We start from the raw sequence: 13,905 nt of genomic DNA on the forward strand, positions 1-13,905 counted from the left end.
TGTTCCTGACTTTTATTTTTATAATAACAGTTATATTAAGTTCTTGCTATATGCACAGAATTTTAAAATGCTATGCAATTTTCAAACATCTTCAGAGCAGCCTTATAATAAAACTATTATCCCCATTTACAGATAAGACTGATGCTAAGACAACTCACCTGAGGTTGCATAGCTATCATCTGATGAATACCATAAGCAATATCTACAATATGAGCACTTAAAAATATGTACATGTTATGCCACAATTGACATGAATAAAATTGTTAAAACATTTAGAATGTTACCTCATCAAATTCTTCAGTCATTTTTCGAATTATCTCAGAGTTCTGCATATGTCTAAACATCTCTGCTGTGACAACTCCTGAAATTTCCAAGTATTAGAAGTTAATATAAGGAGGAAAAGAACTACAGAGAACATAAAATAGCACACCTATGTCTACACTCACAATAAAAGCATACTTCTTAAGCTGACAGGTATGATTCTTCCTAGCATGATCACTTTGGAACACTACTACCTGTATTACTTTACTCATACCAATATACTATAATACAACCATCCCTCTGTATCCATGGGGAATAGGATACCACAATTCTTGGGTACCCAAGTTTCTCATGTAAAATTGTGCCATATATGAATACAACCTATATATAGTAAGTATCATGAAGCTATGATACTGTATCATTGTTTAGGCAATAAGGACAAGAAAAAATTCTATACTTATTTGGAACAGGCCATTTTTATTTTTTAAAAAATACCTAGATGTTATATCTGCTATCTATAAAAGGATGACTATATTAGTTTTCCCTCTTTAACATAAACAATGATACCATTTTAAAATTTGAGGATGAATGTGAAGACAAGAAAAAGTAACGTAACAGGCACAGTTCATTTTGACCATGTTCCAATACTGTGCACAAAACCACTATATATTGACATCCTCTCATCAGGCTATAGAAAGATAAGAGTCAGAAGTTATAGGTCTAGTAGTCTAGTGGTTGTCGAAATATGTAAAGGGATCTTCAGTAATAAGATCCCACTGTTACATTCTAGAAGATAATTTGGAGCATTGGCACCTGTAATACTGGGGGTTTGTGGGTGCTGCTGGTCAACAATACCAAAAGAACTAACCTATTCCTAACAATGGGCTTTTTATTTCATAGGCTACTGAGCCTATGTTGGTTGTTCAGGAGAGGAATTGTTGCCCCGTTGTAAAGTATCTCCGTTTTAACTCTTTTTATATACTTGTGTGAGAGAATGGAAACCAACCTGCCTGCCTCTGCCCCCCCCTCTCTCTCTCCCTCCCTCCCTCCCACACTGTGAGTGCATGTAAAATTAAGAATCTACAAAGTAGGTTTCCATTATTATTTTTTCTAAAAGCCTTTAGTGTCATTTATTCTTTCCTGTATCCCCTCCTTTATCCTGCCCTCCCCTTTCCCAACCAATTTAATCCTTTTTTCTTATTACTTTCTGTCCTTCATACCACTGTGTGTATACTATGTATACATTTATATCATTGTGTATACCACTGTGAACCTGGAAGATTCAACCCTACTGCCTAGTTTTCAGGAGTGCTACAAGGTGCTATGTTTATATACTATTGAAAGAAAAAAATAATCATCAGTCTTACCAGGCCAAATATAAAGCCAATACCTGGCACCATTATGGAAAAGGAACTGATGGTTAGATGGGTCATAGGCCTTAGGGGAGAACCTACTACTGTCATTCTGGTAGATGGACAGAGTCTTAATGTAACTTCTAATGACTTCTCATTATACCCACAGATTGATTATTTGGAGATGGTGACCAACTTACAGAACTACCAGCCAAGGTACAGACACACAGAATGCTCAGTCCTGAATTGAACATATATACTGATCTCCCTCCTCCCAAGATCTGGGTATCATTATGGAAGGACAGAAAGAACATGAGACAAAGGAGGTAGATAACAACAAGAAAGCACTGTTTTCTTATACACAATAAATTAGCTGCACATATGCATTCACAGTTTATCAGAAAATATTTACAAAACCAGGGAGAGGGAAAATTGGTTTCCTCCGAGATTGTAGCCTCCAGTAATGTGACCACAGTCTAGCAGAAAGTCACACAAGAACAATATGTTGAGTGGGTAAGGAAGAGGATCTGGGAGGAATTGGAAGGTGTTATAACCAAAGCACAATGTATAACATCCTCAAAGTTCTAACAAACTAGAGGCTATTATTTATGAGTTTTAATCCCTAAACTCTATTATTCTATACCATAACATCTAAGCCTATATCTCTTCATTATTTACCTTCTCCCTTTTTTTCCACTTCTTCATTGCTAAACCAGATGCCAAAAGTAGGAAATCTAATAAAATACCTTAAACATTATAAATTGCTAAGTTTTTAGATAAATTTCATAGTGAATATACCTTTGTCAACAGACTTTCTCTCTTGCTTTGTTCTTTGCTTTTCTCCTTATACATTTTGCAGATATAATGCAAATAATTCACTACCTTAACATTATTTTCCATGAGAAGGGATAAAATCTTTAAAAAAACTGGGTATCTAAGAACTTATGATTCTAAAATAAATATATTTTACCTTTACAGCCCGAACACTGAATAAAAAAGTTGATAAGGTCAAGAAGTGCTATATCTCGGTCATGCTTGTATGATTCTATCCAGTCATCTACCACCGACTAGAGAGAACAAGAAAAAATAAAAAATCATTAGTTTTTACTGATGGTCTAAGAAACAATTAACTCTAATGAAAGCCATAAAATTCAACATGATGTAATACCACATTAATTTTAAAATATTCATTTTAAAATTGAAAGTTTGATTTTAATTTTAATAGAATCAAATTTAATAAAGTAACTGGCTGATAATATAAAATAACCACCTACCTTCTAATCATTCATAATTATTTTTTAAAAAAACTGGGCCAATGAGATCACTCAGTAGGTAATGGCCCTTGTTGCTCAGCTTAGAAACCTGAGTTCAATTCCCAAGAACAAAACAATATTAGGAGAGAACCAGTCCCAGCATACCCCTCACGAGTTGTATGATGACCTTTACAGTCAAGTCATGACATATATACATGCTTGTGTGGCACATACACACACAAATTTAAAAATTTCAAAAACCAAAAACTAAGTTACGTCACCATTCTATGGAATCTATAATTATGTCATGGATACATTGTAATATCCTAGAAAACATAATCACCCTTATATTTTCTACATAAAAAGAAATTCCTTTTTATATCACACCAGTATTTTGTGTTTTTACCATGATGAAGGTAAGTGCTTTTGTATGTGCACATATGCAAAATAAAACATAAACTTTTAAAAATCTAGAAATTTAACAAAAACTAAGTAATAATGTTCAATTTTATAAAGTGTAATTGTTTCTTTGTGACATTAATAATATTCTAGAGAATATATCATCCTAAGATTTTCTGTATAAAAAAATGCCTCTGCATGTTCAGGGCGGTATGACCGTAGACATGGAATGAGGCTTTAGCTAGCTTCTGCCTCTGGTTGGTATGTGGACAACACCCCTCATGACCTGGCTCTAGTATTTTCTGGTTGAATATCAGACCTGGAGACATACATTTGAGATCTCTACCATAGGCCATTTCCAGACCTTTTATTGTGAATTGTTAAAAACTGCTTTTTCTTGTCAGGCATGAATGTTTGGGGTGGGGGGTGATGATGCTACAAAGATGCTGACTGAGTTTTTCAGGTAGGATCTCCAGTCCCAAGCATCATGATGTTGACTAGTCAGAGACTGACTGCACTGCCAAGCTCCTATCACTGTGTTGCTTTCGTTGGTTAATAAAGAAACTCCCTTGGCCTTTGATAGGACAGCAGCTTAGATAGGAGAGTAGACAGAACAGAATGCTGGGAAGGGAAGTGAGGCAGACGCTATAGGTCTCCTCTCCAAGACGGACGTCAGTTAAGAATCTTCCTGGTAAGCCACCAACTCGTGGTGCTACACAGATTAATAGAAATGGGTTAATCAAGATGTGAGAGTTAGCCAATAAGAGGCTAGAGCTAATGGGCCAAGAGGTGTTTAAAAGAATACAATTTGTGTGTTGTTATTTCAGGTATAAAGCTAGCCGTGCGGAAGCTGGACAGGAACGCAGCCCACCACTCCACACAACACCCTGGTTATCCCCACCAGGATGTGACACATGATTATAGACCCAAAGAGGAGGCTGGGGAGACAAATAACCAAACTGAAAACTCTGAAACTGAGTTCAAATAAACTTTTCCTCCTCTTATGCTAGTCATGTCAGATATTTGTTATAGTAATGGGCCTACGCTTTAAGTCATTTTCAATACAACAGCTTATATAGGGTAACCAGCACAATTAAGAAAAGTATTGAAACATTTTCCCAAAATGATCAATAAGAAAAGAATGAAAGAATACACCATACACTGTAATAGTTTAACCTGATTAAAAACTGTTCCCCAGTAAAAGGTGAGGGATCTATGCCTTCTTTCCATACAACAGAGTGTAGCAGTTATGTTGAAAATTAGGTCATAGGAAGCCACACAGCTGCACTAGTTTCTTGGAATGCTAGGGGCCAAGATACTACTTAAGACTCTAAACTCAGACAATATACTCTAAAATGCACAAGTCACATAGAGAAGTTATTTCTAGGTAAAGCTCTGGCTAACTCCAACTTCTGAGTTATCACAAACTATTTACCATGCCTGAGTAAAGAAGTCTTTAGATGATTAGGGCGACTAATTGTGTTAATACCGGACATTTAATGTATACCAACAAAAGTCATGGAGCAAAGACAAATTTTTCTAAAATAGCTCTGCATAAATTCTAAAAGCATTTCTGTGGTTGGGCAGCACTATATTACCAAGAAATAAGGGTATACTAAACAATATAGTTACAAAAATGTCCAATAAAATTTTAAAAAGAACATCCCAGAATAATTCGAAGTATTATTAATAATACTTGAGATTCAAGGACATCTTAGAATAGGAATGCAAGTCTTTCACAATTTAAAAAATGTAAAAAAAAAATGTAAGCTGTTACACTAAAAGTGGTTTAAAAATTCTATGGAGGTGGATGCTTGCTATATACCTCAGGCTCAGTTGGAATTCATTATGTAGCCCAACTTGGCTCAGAACAAAGGATGCTTCAGACATTTTCCCTCAAGGACTAGGATTACAAGTGTATACCATCACAAATAGGTAAATTTTCTTCTAATCTAATAGTACACTAAGAACATATTTAGAACTGAGCATAGGGACACAAGCCAACAAATATCAGCATTCACGAGACTAAAGCAAGTCACTACTTCCAGGCCAGTCAAGCTACACATTCTGTCTCAAAGAAACAAAAGAGGGGGAATCAGAGCCAGATATACATACATTACTATAAACTGATATTGTAAATGGGTTAATGGAATGTCAAGAGTAAGGTAAGAATAAATGTTACATTGGAAAAGTGAAGACAGTACCTAAGAACGCTTTTCAAAATAGTGACATTTAGAGGCTGAAGAGATGGATCAGAGGTTAAGAACACACACTGATCTTACAGAGGACTCTGAGTTTAATTCTGAATATCCACTCAGGCAGATCACAACTGCCTGTTGCTCCAGTTCCAAAGGGACCAATGTCTCTGTACTACTTGGGCACCTGCACTTAAGTGAATACACCCACATGCAAAAACACATATATACACATAATTAAAAGTAAGCTTATAAAAGAATGAATTTTTATTCAGTCATCCCTATTTGATTTGGAAGAAAGAAAAGGAACTATTCCAAGCACGTAGAGAAACATAAAGGCCTGAGCACTGTGGCTGAAAAATAGAAAGTATGCCATAAGGAAATCTGGGCTGAAACTTTTGAGTAAGGGAAAAACCCAGTTTCTAAAAAGCAGGTTTCCTTGATCAAATTTGGCCTCAGGAAAGTAACACAAGAGGAAAATACACATAACTTAGAGATGGACAAGAGCTTTACAGCAATCCTTGGGGAGATAACTAAAAATGTCCCTTGGGGGCAGGCAGAAACAAGAGTTTGTTCGGGTTTTTATTTTCACTTTTTACTTACCTTTCTCATCTCATTACTGGGGGCCAAACACAGGTCCCTGTGCAAGCTAGACTAGTCTAAAAACATCTGATAACCTAAAATAGTCAGCAAAAGCACAAAAGACCAGAGAAAACCAGAAGCATCTACTTTGCAGTGACTCTAAGTTGAAATTTCTGGTAATTTGTATACCTCCTGTCATTGCATGTCATGTTGAGACCTTAGCACCAGTGTGATAGTCTTAGGACATTCTAGATTCCATAACTTTGAGAAACCAATTTCTGTTGTTTATATGCTATGTAGACCAGGTCATTTTTCAGCAATGCAAACGAACTAAAATACTGAAGTTTACAAAAATAAAGGACACCAGACAAAAGGACTCCATTTGTTGATATTTGTATACACAAATATACTTCAAAGAATATCATAACTGTTACCTGCATAGCACTCTTGCCCATTTTAACAACTTCAAACAACATCATGTTTTCCACTCCATTCTGTTGATGATGACCATTCAATCGGTTTGGACCAGAAGGAGGTTTTCCTCCTCCATTTCCACTTTTACTCTTTTCTGCTGGACCTTTTTTGCCTTTTTTACAAGTCTGCACACACACACACACAAAAAAAAAACAAGCTGATTAACTTATATCCTTGAGAACTGAAAAAAAATACGAAGAAAGCTGCTGATTAAGTTTTAACTTGATATATAAAAGAATGTCATTCAAATATAAGAAAGTTACATGACAGTTAAGACTTCTTTGTTTTCCATGAAGCATACATTATTTTTTAATTTTATTTATTTGCCTACTTTATGCCTTTGAGTGGTTTTTGTGCATGTTTGCATATATACCATGTTTGAGCCTAGAGCCTATGAAGACCAGAAGAGAGCTTCAGATCCTCTGAGACTGGAGTTAGTTATGTGCCACCATGCGGGTGCTGGGAGTTGAACCAGGGTCTTTGTAAGAGTTCTTACTGCTGAGTCAACTCTCCAGCCCAGAAGCTCATATTATCTTACAGCAGATCATAGACTTTGATGGCAAACTGCAGGTTGAAATTTCTACTCCTATTAGGCTGAGTGATTTTGGACATGTTACTTATCCACACATTACTCCACATCTGACATGGTGGCACGTGTTTAGAATGCCAACAGTCAAGGAACTGAAACAGGGAGACTGAAACAAATTCAAGGTCGACCTGGGCTATGTGAGGCCTTGCTGTGAAAGAGGAGAAAGGAGAATGAGGGGAGAAGAGGAATAAGAAAGAGAAATAAAAGGAAAAGAGAAACATTTGTAAAGCAGAACATAAAAACTATGGCTACCGCACAGGGTTGCTGTGATGATGAAAACAGAAAATATTTATTATAAATATACTCAGCACATAATAAAGTAAAACAATAATTGCTATTATTATCACTTCTGTTCGAGAAGAAATTCAGTAAATGTTACTTAGATCTAAATCAATAGAATTAAATCTACTAAATTTAATTTTGAAAAACAATGCCATATCACAGCATTAAAAGTACTCAAAATATCAACAAAGTTTGAAAAAAACACCACAGAAATAAAAAACATCTCTTCAAGTTTTATCTTAGTCTATCATTCTGTATTGGGGTACAGAAGAGAGCAGGTAGCTAGAACAACCTCCTGTAAGGTAATTCAGACTTAGTTCAACAACCTAACATAATTCCTGCTGCCAGCTTTATAATTCACTGCAATATTCTTTTAATTTTCAACTTTATTTTATGTACAAGTATTTTTCTTACACATATGGATGTGTGCCCACAGAGGCCAGAAGAGGTTACTACTGATCTCCTCAAACTATTATAGGCAGTCGTGAGCCAGCCACCATGTAGGTTCCAAGAATCAAACACAGGTCCTCTCCAAGAACAGCCAATGCTGTTAACCCACAGAGTCATCTCTACAATCTCATCATTACAATCTCAAACAAGTATTTATAGAGTGTAAATAAAGCTATGAAATTCATTTTTGTCCTGAGTCAACCCTCAAACACCATGAGAATTCAATTAATGATCACTGCGTAAAAATGAAGTTCACTTATAAGAAAGCTGTCAGTACTGGAAGTAGGAGTTTCCTGAATCAGACAATGGTTCCCTATATAGAGCCACAGAAATGGTTCATAAGGTAAAAATACTGGTTGCCAAGCCTGATGACCTGAGTTCAATCCCCAGGATTCAAAGAGCAGAAATGAACAACTCCCATGAGTTGTCCTCTGACTTCTACACATATGAACGTACATACATACACACATACATACATACGTAATTATGTGCATGAAAAAAGGTAAAGGCTCATTGCATAACTTATGCAAAATACTCCCACAACTTTTACACCTTGTTTAAGAAAAAGAGCCATCCCTACTACATTGTCTTTTTATTGACTGAAAATTTTCATAATATAGGTTTTGTTCAAATTCCCTCTAACCCCCTACCCTTTAGTGCTCCCTCTATTCCTCCAACCACTTTTCCTTCCTAATTACATCTGTTCTCTATTTTCCTTAACCCCTGGAGTCAACTTAGTGCTGCCAGTAGGTATATGGCTACAGGAAAATATACTTGAACATGGATAGTCTTTCAGGAGCTGAATCCCTATAGAAACCTGATTCTCCCTTTCCCAGTAGCCATCAATTGCCAATAGCTCCTCAGATAAGATTGGATCATAGCCCCCTTCTCCATCCACACTAGTTTGATCTTGCGCAGGTCTTTTGCATGCTACCAGGGGATAAAAGTAATCAACAATTTTACCCTAACTCATTTTTTTAAATATATGAGCATTTCGTCTGTACGTATGTCTAAGCACCATGTGTGTGCGTGGTACCTAGGGAGACCCAAAGAAAGTGTCAGAACCCCTGCACCTAAATCACTATGCGGATACTAGGGAATCAAATCTTGGTCCTTTGCAGGAGCAGCAAGCAAGAGTTCTTAACCACTGACCATCTTTCCAGTCTCTCTAATTCACCATTAAAGTGTCATTGCCAAAAATCAAATCTTTCAAGGAAATATTTTCAGACCCTTGTATTTTATAACTTCAGGATCCCTTTTAGAGATATACATTCCTGTGATGATGGAGGAGGGTCATCTGTCTATGTGTTACTCTCATTGGTTAATAAAAAAACTGCCTTGGCTTTTTGATAGGGCAGGATTTAGATAGGTGTAGTAGACAGAACAGAAGGCTGGGAGAAAAAAAGCATAGTTGAGCAGACACCATGGGCTAGCTGCCAGGGCAGACATGCTGAATATTTCCTGGTAAGCCATCACCTCGTGGTGCTGCACAGATTACTAAATATGAGTTAAAGCAAGATGTGAGAATTAGCCAATAAGAGGCTGAAACTAATGGGCCAGGCAGTGTTTAAAAGAATACAATTTGTGTGCTGTTATTTCCGGGGCTAAGCTAGCCATGTGGAAGCCGGGCGGGACTAAAAGCAGGCCTGCCAGCAGCTCAGCACTACACTATGATCTAGAGAGCAAGTGTCTGTCAACCTTCTATAAAGTTACAGTAACTATCTTTGGCTTTGTGAGTGACTGCTCTACTTTGTTTCTATTTCTGTGATAAAATACTTAGGAGAGGAAGGTTTTACTTGGCTAACAATTCCAGGTCAAAGTTCATCATTTCAGGGACATCAGGACAGAAACTCAAGTAGTCACACCACACAGTTAAGAACAAATAAAATTAACAATCCTTGCTTTGTCTCAGCTGGCTTTCTCTTTACTCACTTAGGTTATAGTAGTGCCCACAATCGCCCAGGTTTCCCTACATCATTTAACAATCAAGAAAATTCCACCAGACATGCCATAGGCCAACTTATCTAATTCATTATATACTCTTTCCTCAAGTAATTTTAAAAAGTATCAAGTTGACAGTTAAATCTAACCAACATAGTCACATACTACATATTCTTTATTTTTATAAGACATTAAAAATAAAAGCAATATTGTTATGTGATGGACAGTCTAAAAGCAAGCCATTTCTGTAATTTTCTGATCGAGAGTCCAACCTATAGATTTATTTTCAAAGACACTCTGTGTATGTTTGCATATTACTTTACAGAATCCTTTCTGGTTTTGGTTTGTTGTGCTTTTCTTTTTGGTGTTTTGTGGTAATGGGGATGCATTCAGGGACTCATCCATGCAAGGCAAGCAATTATTAGTGAGGTAAATTTCTAGTCCTTTTGATTATTATTTTGAGACAGAATTTTGTTAAATCATTTTTTAGGCTGGCTTGAAGTAAACAAACAGCCCATCCTGGAATGAAAATGCAATCTATCTGCTTTAGCCTCCTAAGCAACTGAGATTAGAGGCATATGTTACCACACCTAGCAAAAACCACACTATGCTTAATAATTATTTCAGTACATAACTTATATTATAATTATTATTATATTATTTATAATATATTTATATTATATTATAATATTTTGAGATGTTACCTGTTAGTTAATTTTGCTAAAGGACTCAATCTTTGTGAGCCTAAATCATTAATTCATAATTGTAAAATGAAATGCTTTTGCACAAAGTAAAAGAATTTCAGATAAGGCTAAAAAACTACGAGTATATTAAAATGTTTTTTAAAAGTTAACAATAACACAGAGCCATATAATTTTAAATTGTGTATCATGTGTGTTAATATGTCAGTATGAAAAGTTAGTACAATTAAAATACTTCAATCCATCTGCTGTGCTTGAGGAAAACATGGTAAAATAAGGGAAATGCAGAAAAAGTACAGATTGGTATAGTTACATACACTTGTAATCTCAGCACTTGAAAAGGCAGATCAGAGGCCAGCCTTGGCTGCAAAGCAAGTTCAAGGTACACGACACTAAGACTCTGTCTCCGAGAAAGATGGGACATGGGCAGAAGAGGAGGAAGAAGAAAAAATAAAAGACATTTGGTGGTAGAATCATAGTAAAAAAAAAAATGGATTCAGATCATTTAACCATTGACTGTCTCTAGATATCAATTTCTATCTATAAAATATGTAAGTTTTATATTCAAGACTTTCTTTTTAAATTGTAGGCAGATCTGTGAGTGGGTAAGTAACATGGGTGAAGAGAAGGTACCTGCTGAGGCTAGAGGGACCAGATTCCCCTGAGACAGACTTACAGGCAGCTATGTGTCACATGATATTGATTCTGGGAATCAAACTGATGTCCTTCAGAAAAGAAATACACAGTTGTAAAAGTTGAACCACCTCTCCAGGCTCAGGTTTTGTAATTTGATTTGATATTAAATTAGGTTATTATAATTATATAATTATACTCATGTATACATATATACTAATTGTTACCACAGCACATAAAACATAAACAGAATAATGTTAAAATATAGTTTCTCTTATTATTACAATAAATCCTTGATCTGGCCACTAACACTTCACCTTTAGCACTAGCTCTGAAAAGTTAAATAAGCCATATCACAAAAAGAAAAACTTTAGAGGGGCTTAGGCTACATCACAACAACAGACAGAATGTTCAATATATGTGAGAGCCCTTGACTCAATCCCTAGCACTACCAAACACAAGGTAAAACAAAACTCAGAAAAGTGTTTACTCTATTGAGATGCCATGAGGATGGACCCTAATCTGAACATATAAATGAAACTATAAACAAAAGTAGACCAGAGAAAACTGTTTAATAATAAATAATCATAGGCTGGAGAGATGGCTCAGTGGTTGAGAGCACTGACTGTTCTTCCAGAGGTCCTGAGTTCAATTCCCAGCAACCACATGGTGGCTCACTACCATCTATAATGAGATCCGGTGCCCTCTTTCTGGGATGTAGGTAGGCATTCAGGCAGAACACTGTACTAAATAAATAAATAACCATACGCTGCTCACTAGAATTGCAAATGTTTGTTTTCAACACTTACGAGTTCCAGTTTCCTTTCACATCCTAGTGTTTCTGTTTTAAATTTCTATTTTTTTAAGGAACTAAGCATAAAAATGGTAATAAATTAATTATAGGCATTGTAAGAACTATTCCAAGATCTTGTTAAATAATTTATGTTCCATGTATAAAATGTGATGCTATGAAATCACTAAACATTACAGTTATATTCACTGATAAAAGTTGTTGAAGATTCTCATTGAGTTTGGGGTACACTTTAAAAGTAGTTTGCATGGTATGGTTCCATTTAAATCAAATTCCATATGGAATACACACAAACACACACACACCTGGCTAGTTTTATGTCATCAGCTTTACAGAAGCTAGAGTCATTTGAGAGAAGGGAACACAACTGAGAAAATGCCCCAACCAGACTGGGCTATGAGCAAGCCTGTAGTTCATTTTCTTGATTGATATAGGATGACCCATCATCCTACACTCATAATGGTCAGTGCCACTTCTGGCTGGTAGACCTGGGTGCTGTAAGAAAGCAGCCCGAGCAAGCCACTACCCCATGGCCTATGCACAAACTCCATCATCCAGACTCCTGTTATATCTGAGTTCCTGCCCTGACCTTCCCCAATGATGAAGTATAATGTAGAACTGTAAGCTGAAATAGAAAGCTTCCTCCCCAAGTTGCTTTTGGATATAGTGTTCTTTCACAGAAGTCAAAATCCTAAAGTAGTTTGCATGGTATGGTTCCATAAAGAACTTGAACAAGCATACACATTCAAGTTCTTTAAATGTCTGAATTATAAATAAACTCTGGATCCCAGGATTATGAGGAAAGTTCACTGCACAGTTCTATACAACTTAGACTTTTTCAAAATATGTCAGTAGAAAATCATGATCTAAGGCTGGAGAGATGGTTCAGTGGTTAAGAGTACTGACCGCTCTTCTAAAGGACTCAGGTTCAATTCCCAGCACCCACATTCCAACTCACAACTGTCTGTAACTCCAAGATCTGGCACCCACACGGACTTACATGTAAGCAAAACACCAATGCAAATGAAATACAAGTAAATTATTTAAAAATCACAATCTACATGGTAGTACACATGTATAATCTCATCACTTAGGAAGAAAATTAAGTCAGAAATATCATAAATTCATTTCAGCCTGGGCATGCCTAAGCTATACAGTGAAACTAAGTAATAAAAAACAAAAAAAAATCCAGCAAAATAATTTAACAACTTACTAAGCTATTGACAGCTATCTAGCTACTTAGTCATACTCTAAATTTGTGTTCTACTGACTAAAAACTCAACTTTGCTAGTTTTCATCTTTGACATTTACAAATGATAAAGTGATTTTCACTAGTAAAATAGACATAATGGGTATATGTTACATGTTATATATTCAGGTTATATATTACATCAGTACAGTGTATCAGAATCAATTTACAGGCAAATCAAACCAGTTGGGATAACACATTTTGCTTAGCATATTGTACATTATAAAATGACCTACTAAAAACAAAATTACAGCATTAATTTCAATGATAATATACTATTTAGATATTTAAAAGCTATTTGGGCTGAAAACATAAAGAACCATGTACACTCAGAAGGTCTGCAATACAATTGAGAACCTAAAACAAGCCATATTTAAAGGATAAAAATTCTCTTTCAGTGAAGTGCACACATGCATGCAAGTGCATGCACACAAACACACACACACACACCCCTTAAAAAATAGTCACATAAATGATACATACTTTGCCTTTGCCTTGCTTCTGATTTTTTCCTTCAATGTCCTCAAAATCTGTGTCAGAAGAAAAATGTGTTTCTGACTCCCTATGACAAAAAGATAAGCAAATATTTTAAACCTTTCTTACAAAAGTAGGTAATGTTTCCAATTTTTTAATATCTATAAAAGAAAGGCATTGTTGAATTATAACAAATCAGCAAGTCACAAATAAAACAGAGTTATAGATGTGGAAAATGGGATGACAGGAGTAGGAAGGA

At 35.8% G+C, this 13,905-nt stretch overlaps 1 protein-coding gene across 6 annotated transcripts in view; it reads right to left on the bottom strand.

Annotated features, from left to right (window-relative positions):
- Positions 1 to 13,905, bottom strand: part of Stag2 (STAG2 cohesin complex component) — a 124,776-nt gene that overhangs the window by 53,332 nt on the left and 57,539 nt on the right. For all 6 annotated transcript variants that reach the window (XM_075958519.1, XM_075958515.1, XM_075958518.1 and 3 more), the window contains exons 3-6: positions 13,656 to 13,734; positions 6,477 to 6,641; positions 2,584 to 2,680; positions 285 to 361 (exon numbers count right to left, since the gene is read on the bottom strand). In XM_075958519.1, coding sequence (XP_075814634.1) covers positions 285 to 361; positions 2,584 to 2,680; positions 6,477 to 6,641; positions 13,656 to 13,734 — 418 coding nt within the window. The remainder of the gene's footprint in view (positions 1 to 284; positions 362 to 2,583; positions 2,681 to 6,476; positions 6,642 to 13,655; positions 13,735 to 13,905) is intronic.

This window comes from Microtus pennsylvanicus, chromosome X, assembly GCF_037038515.1.
Source record: "Microtus pennsylvanicus isolate mMicPen1 chromosome X, mMicPen1.hap1, whole genome shotgun sequence".
NCBI classification, from domain to species: domain Eukaryota; kingdom Metazoa; phylum Chordata; class Mammalia; order Rodentia; family Cricetidae; genus Microtus; species Microtus pennsylvanicus.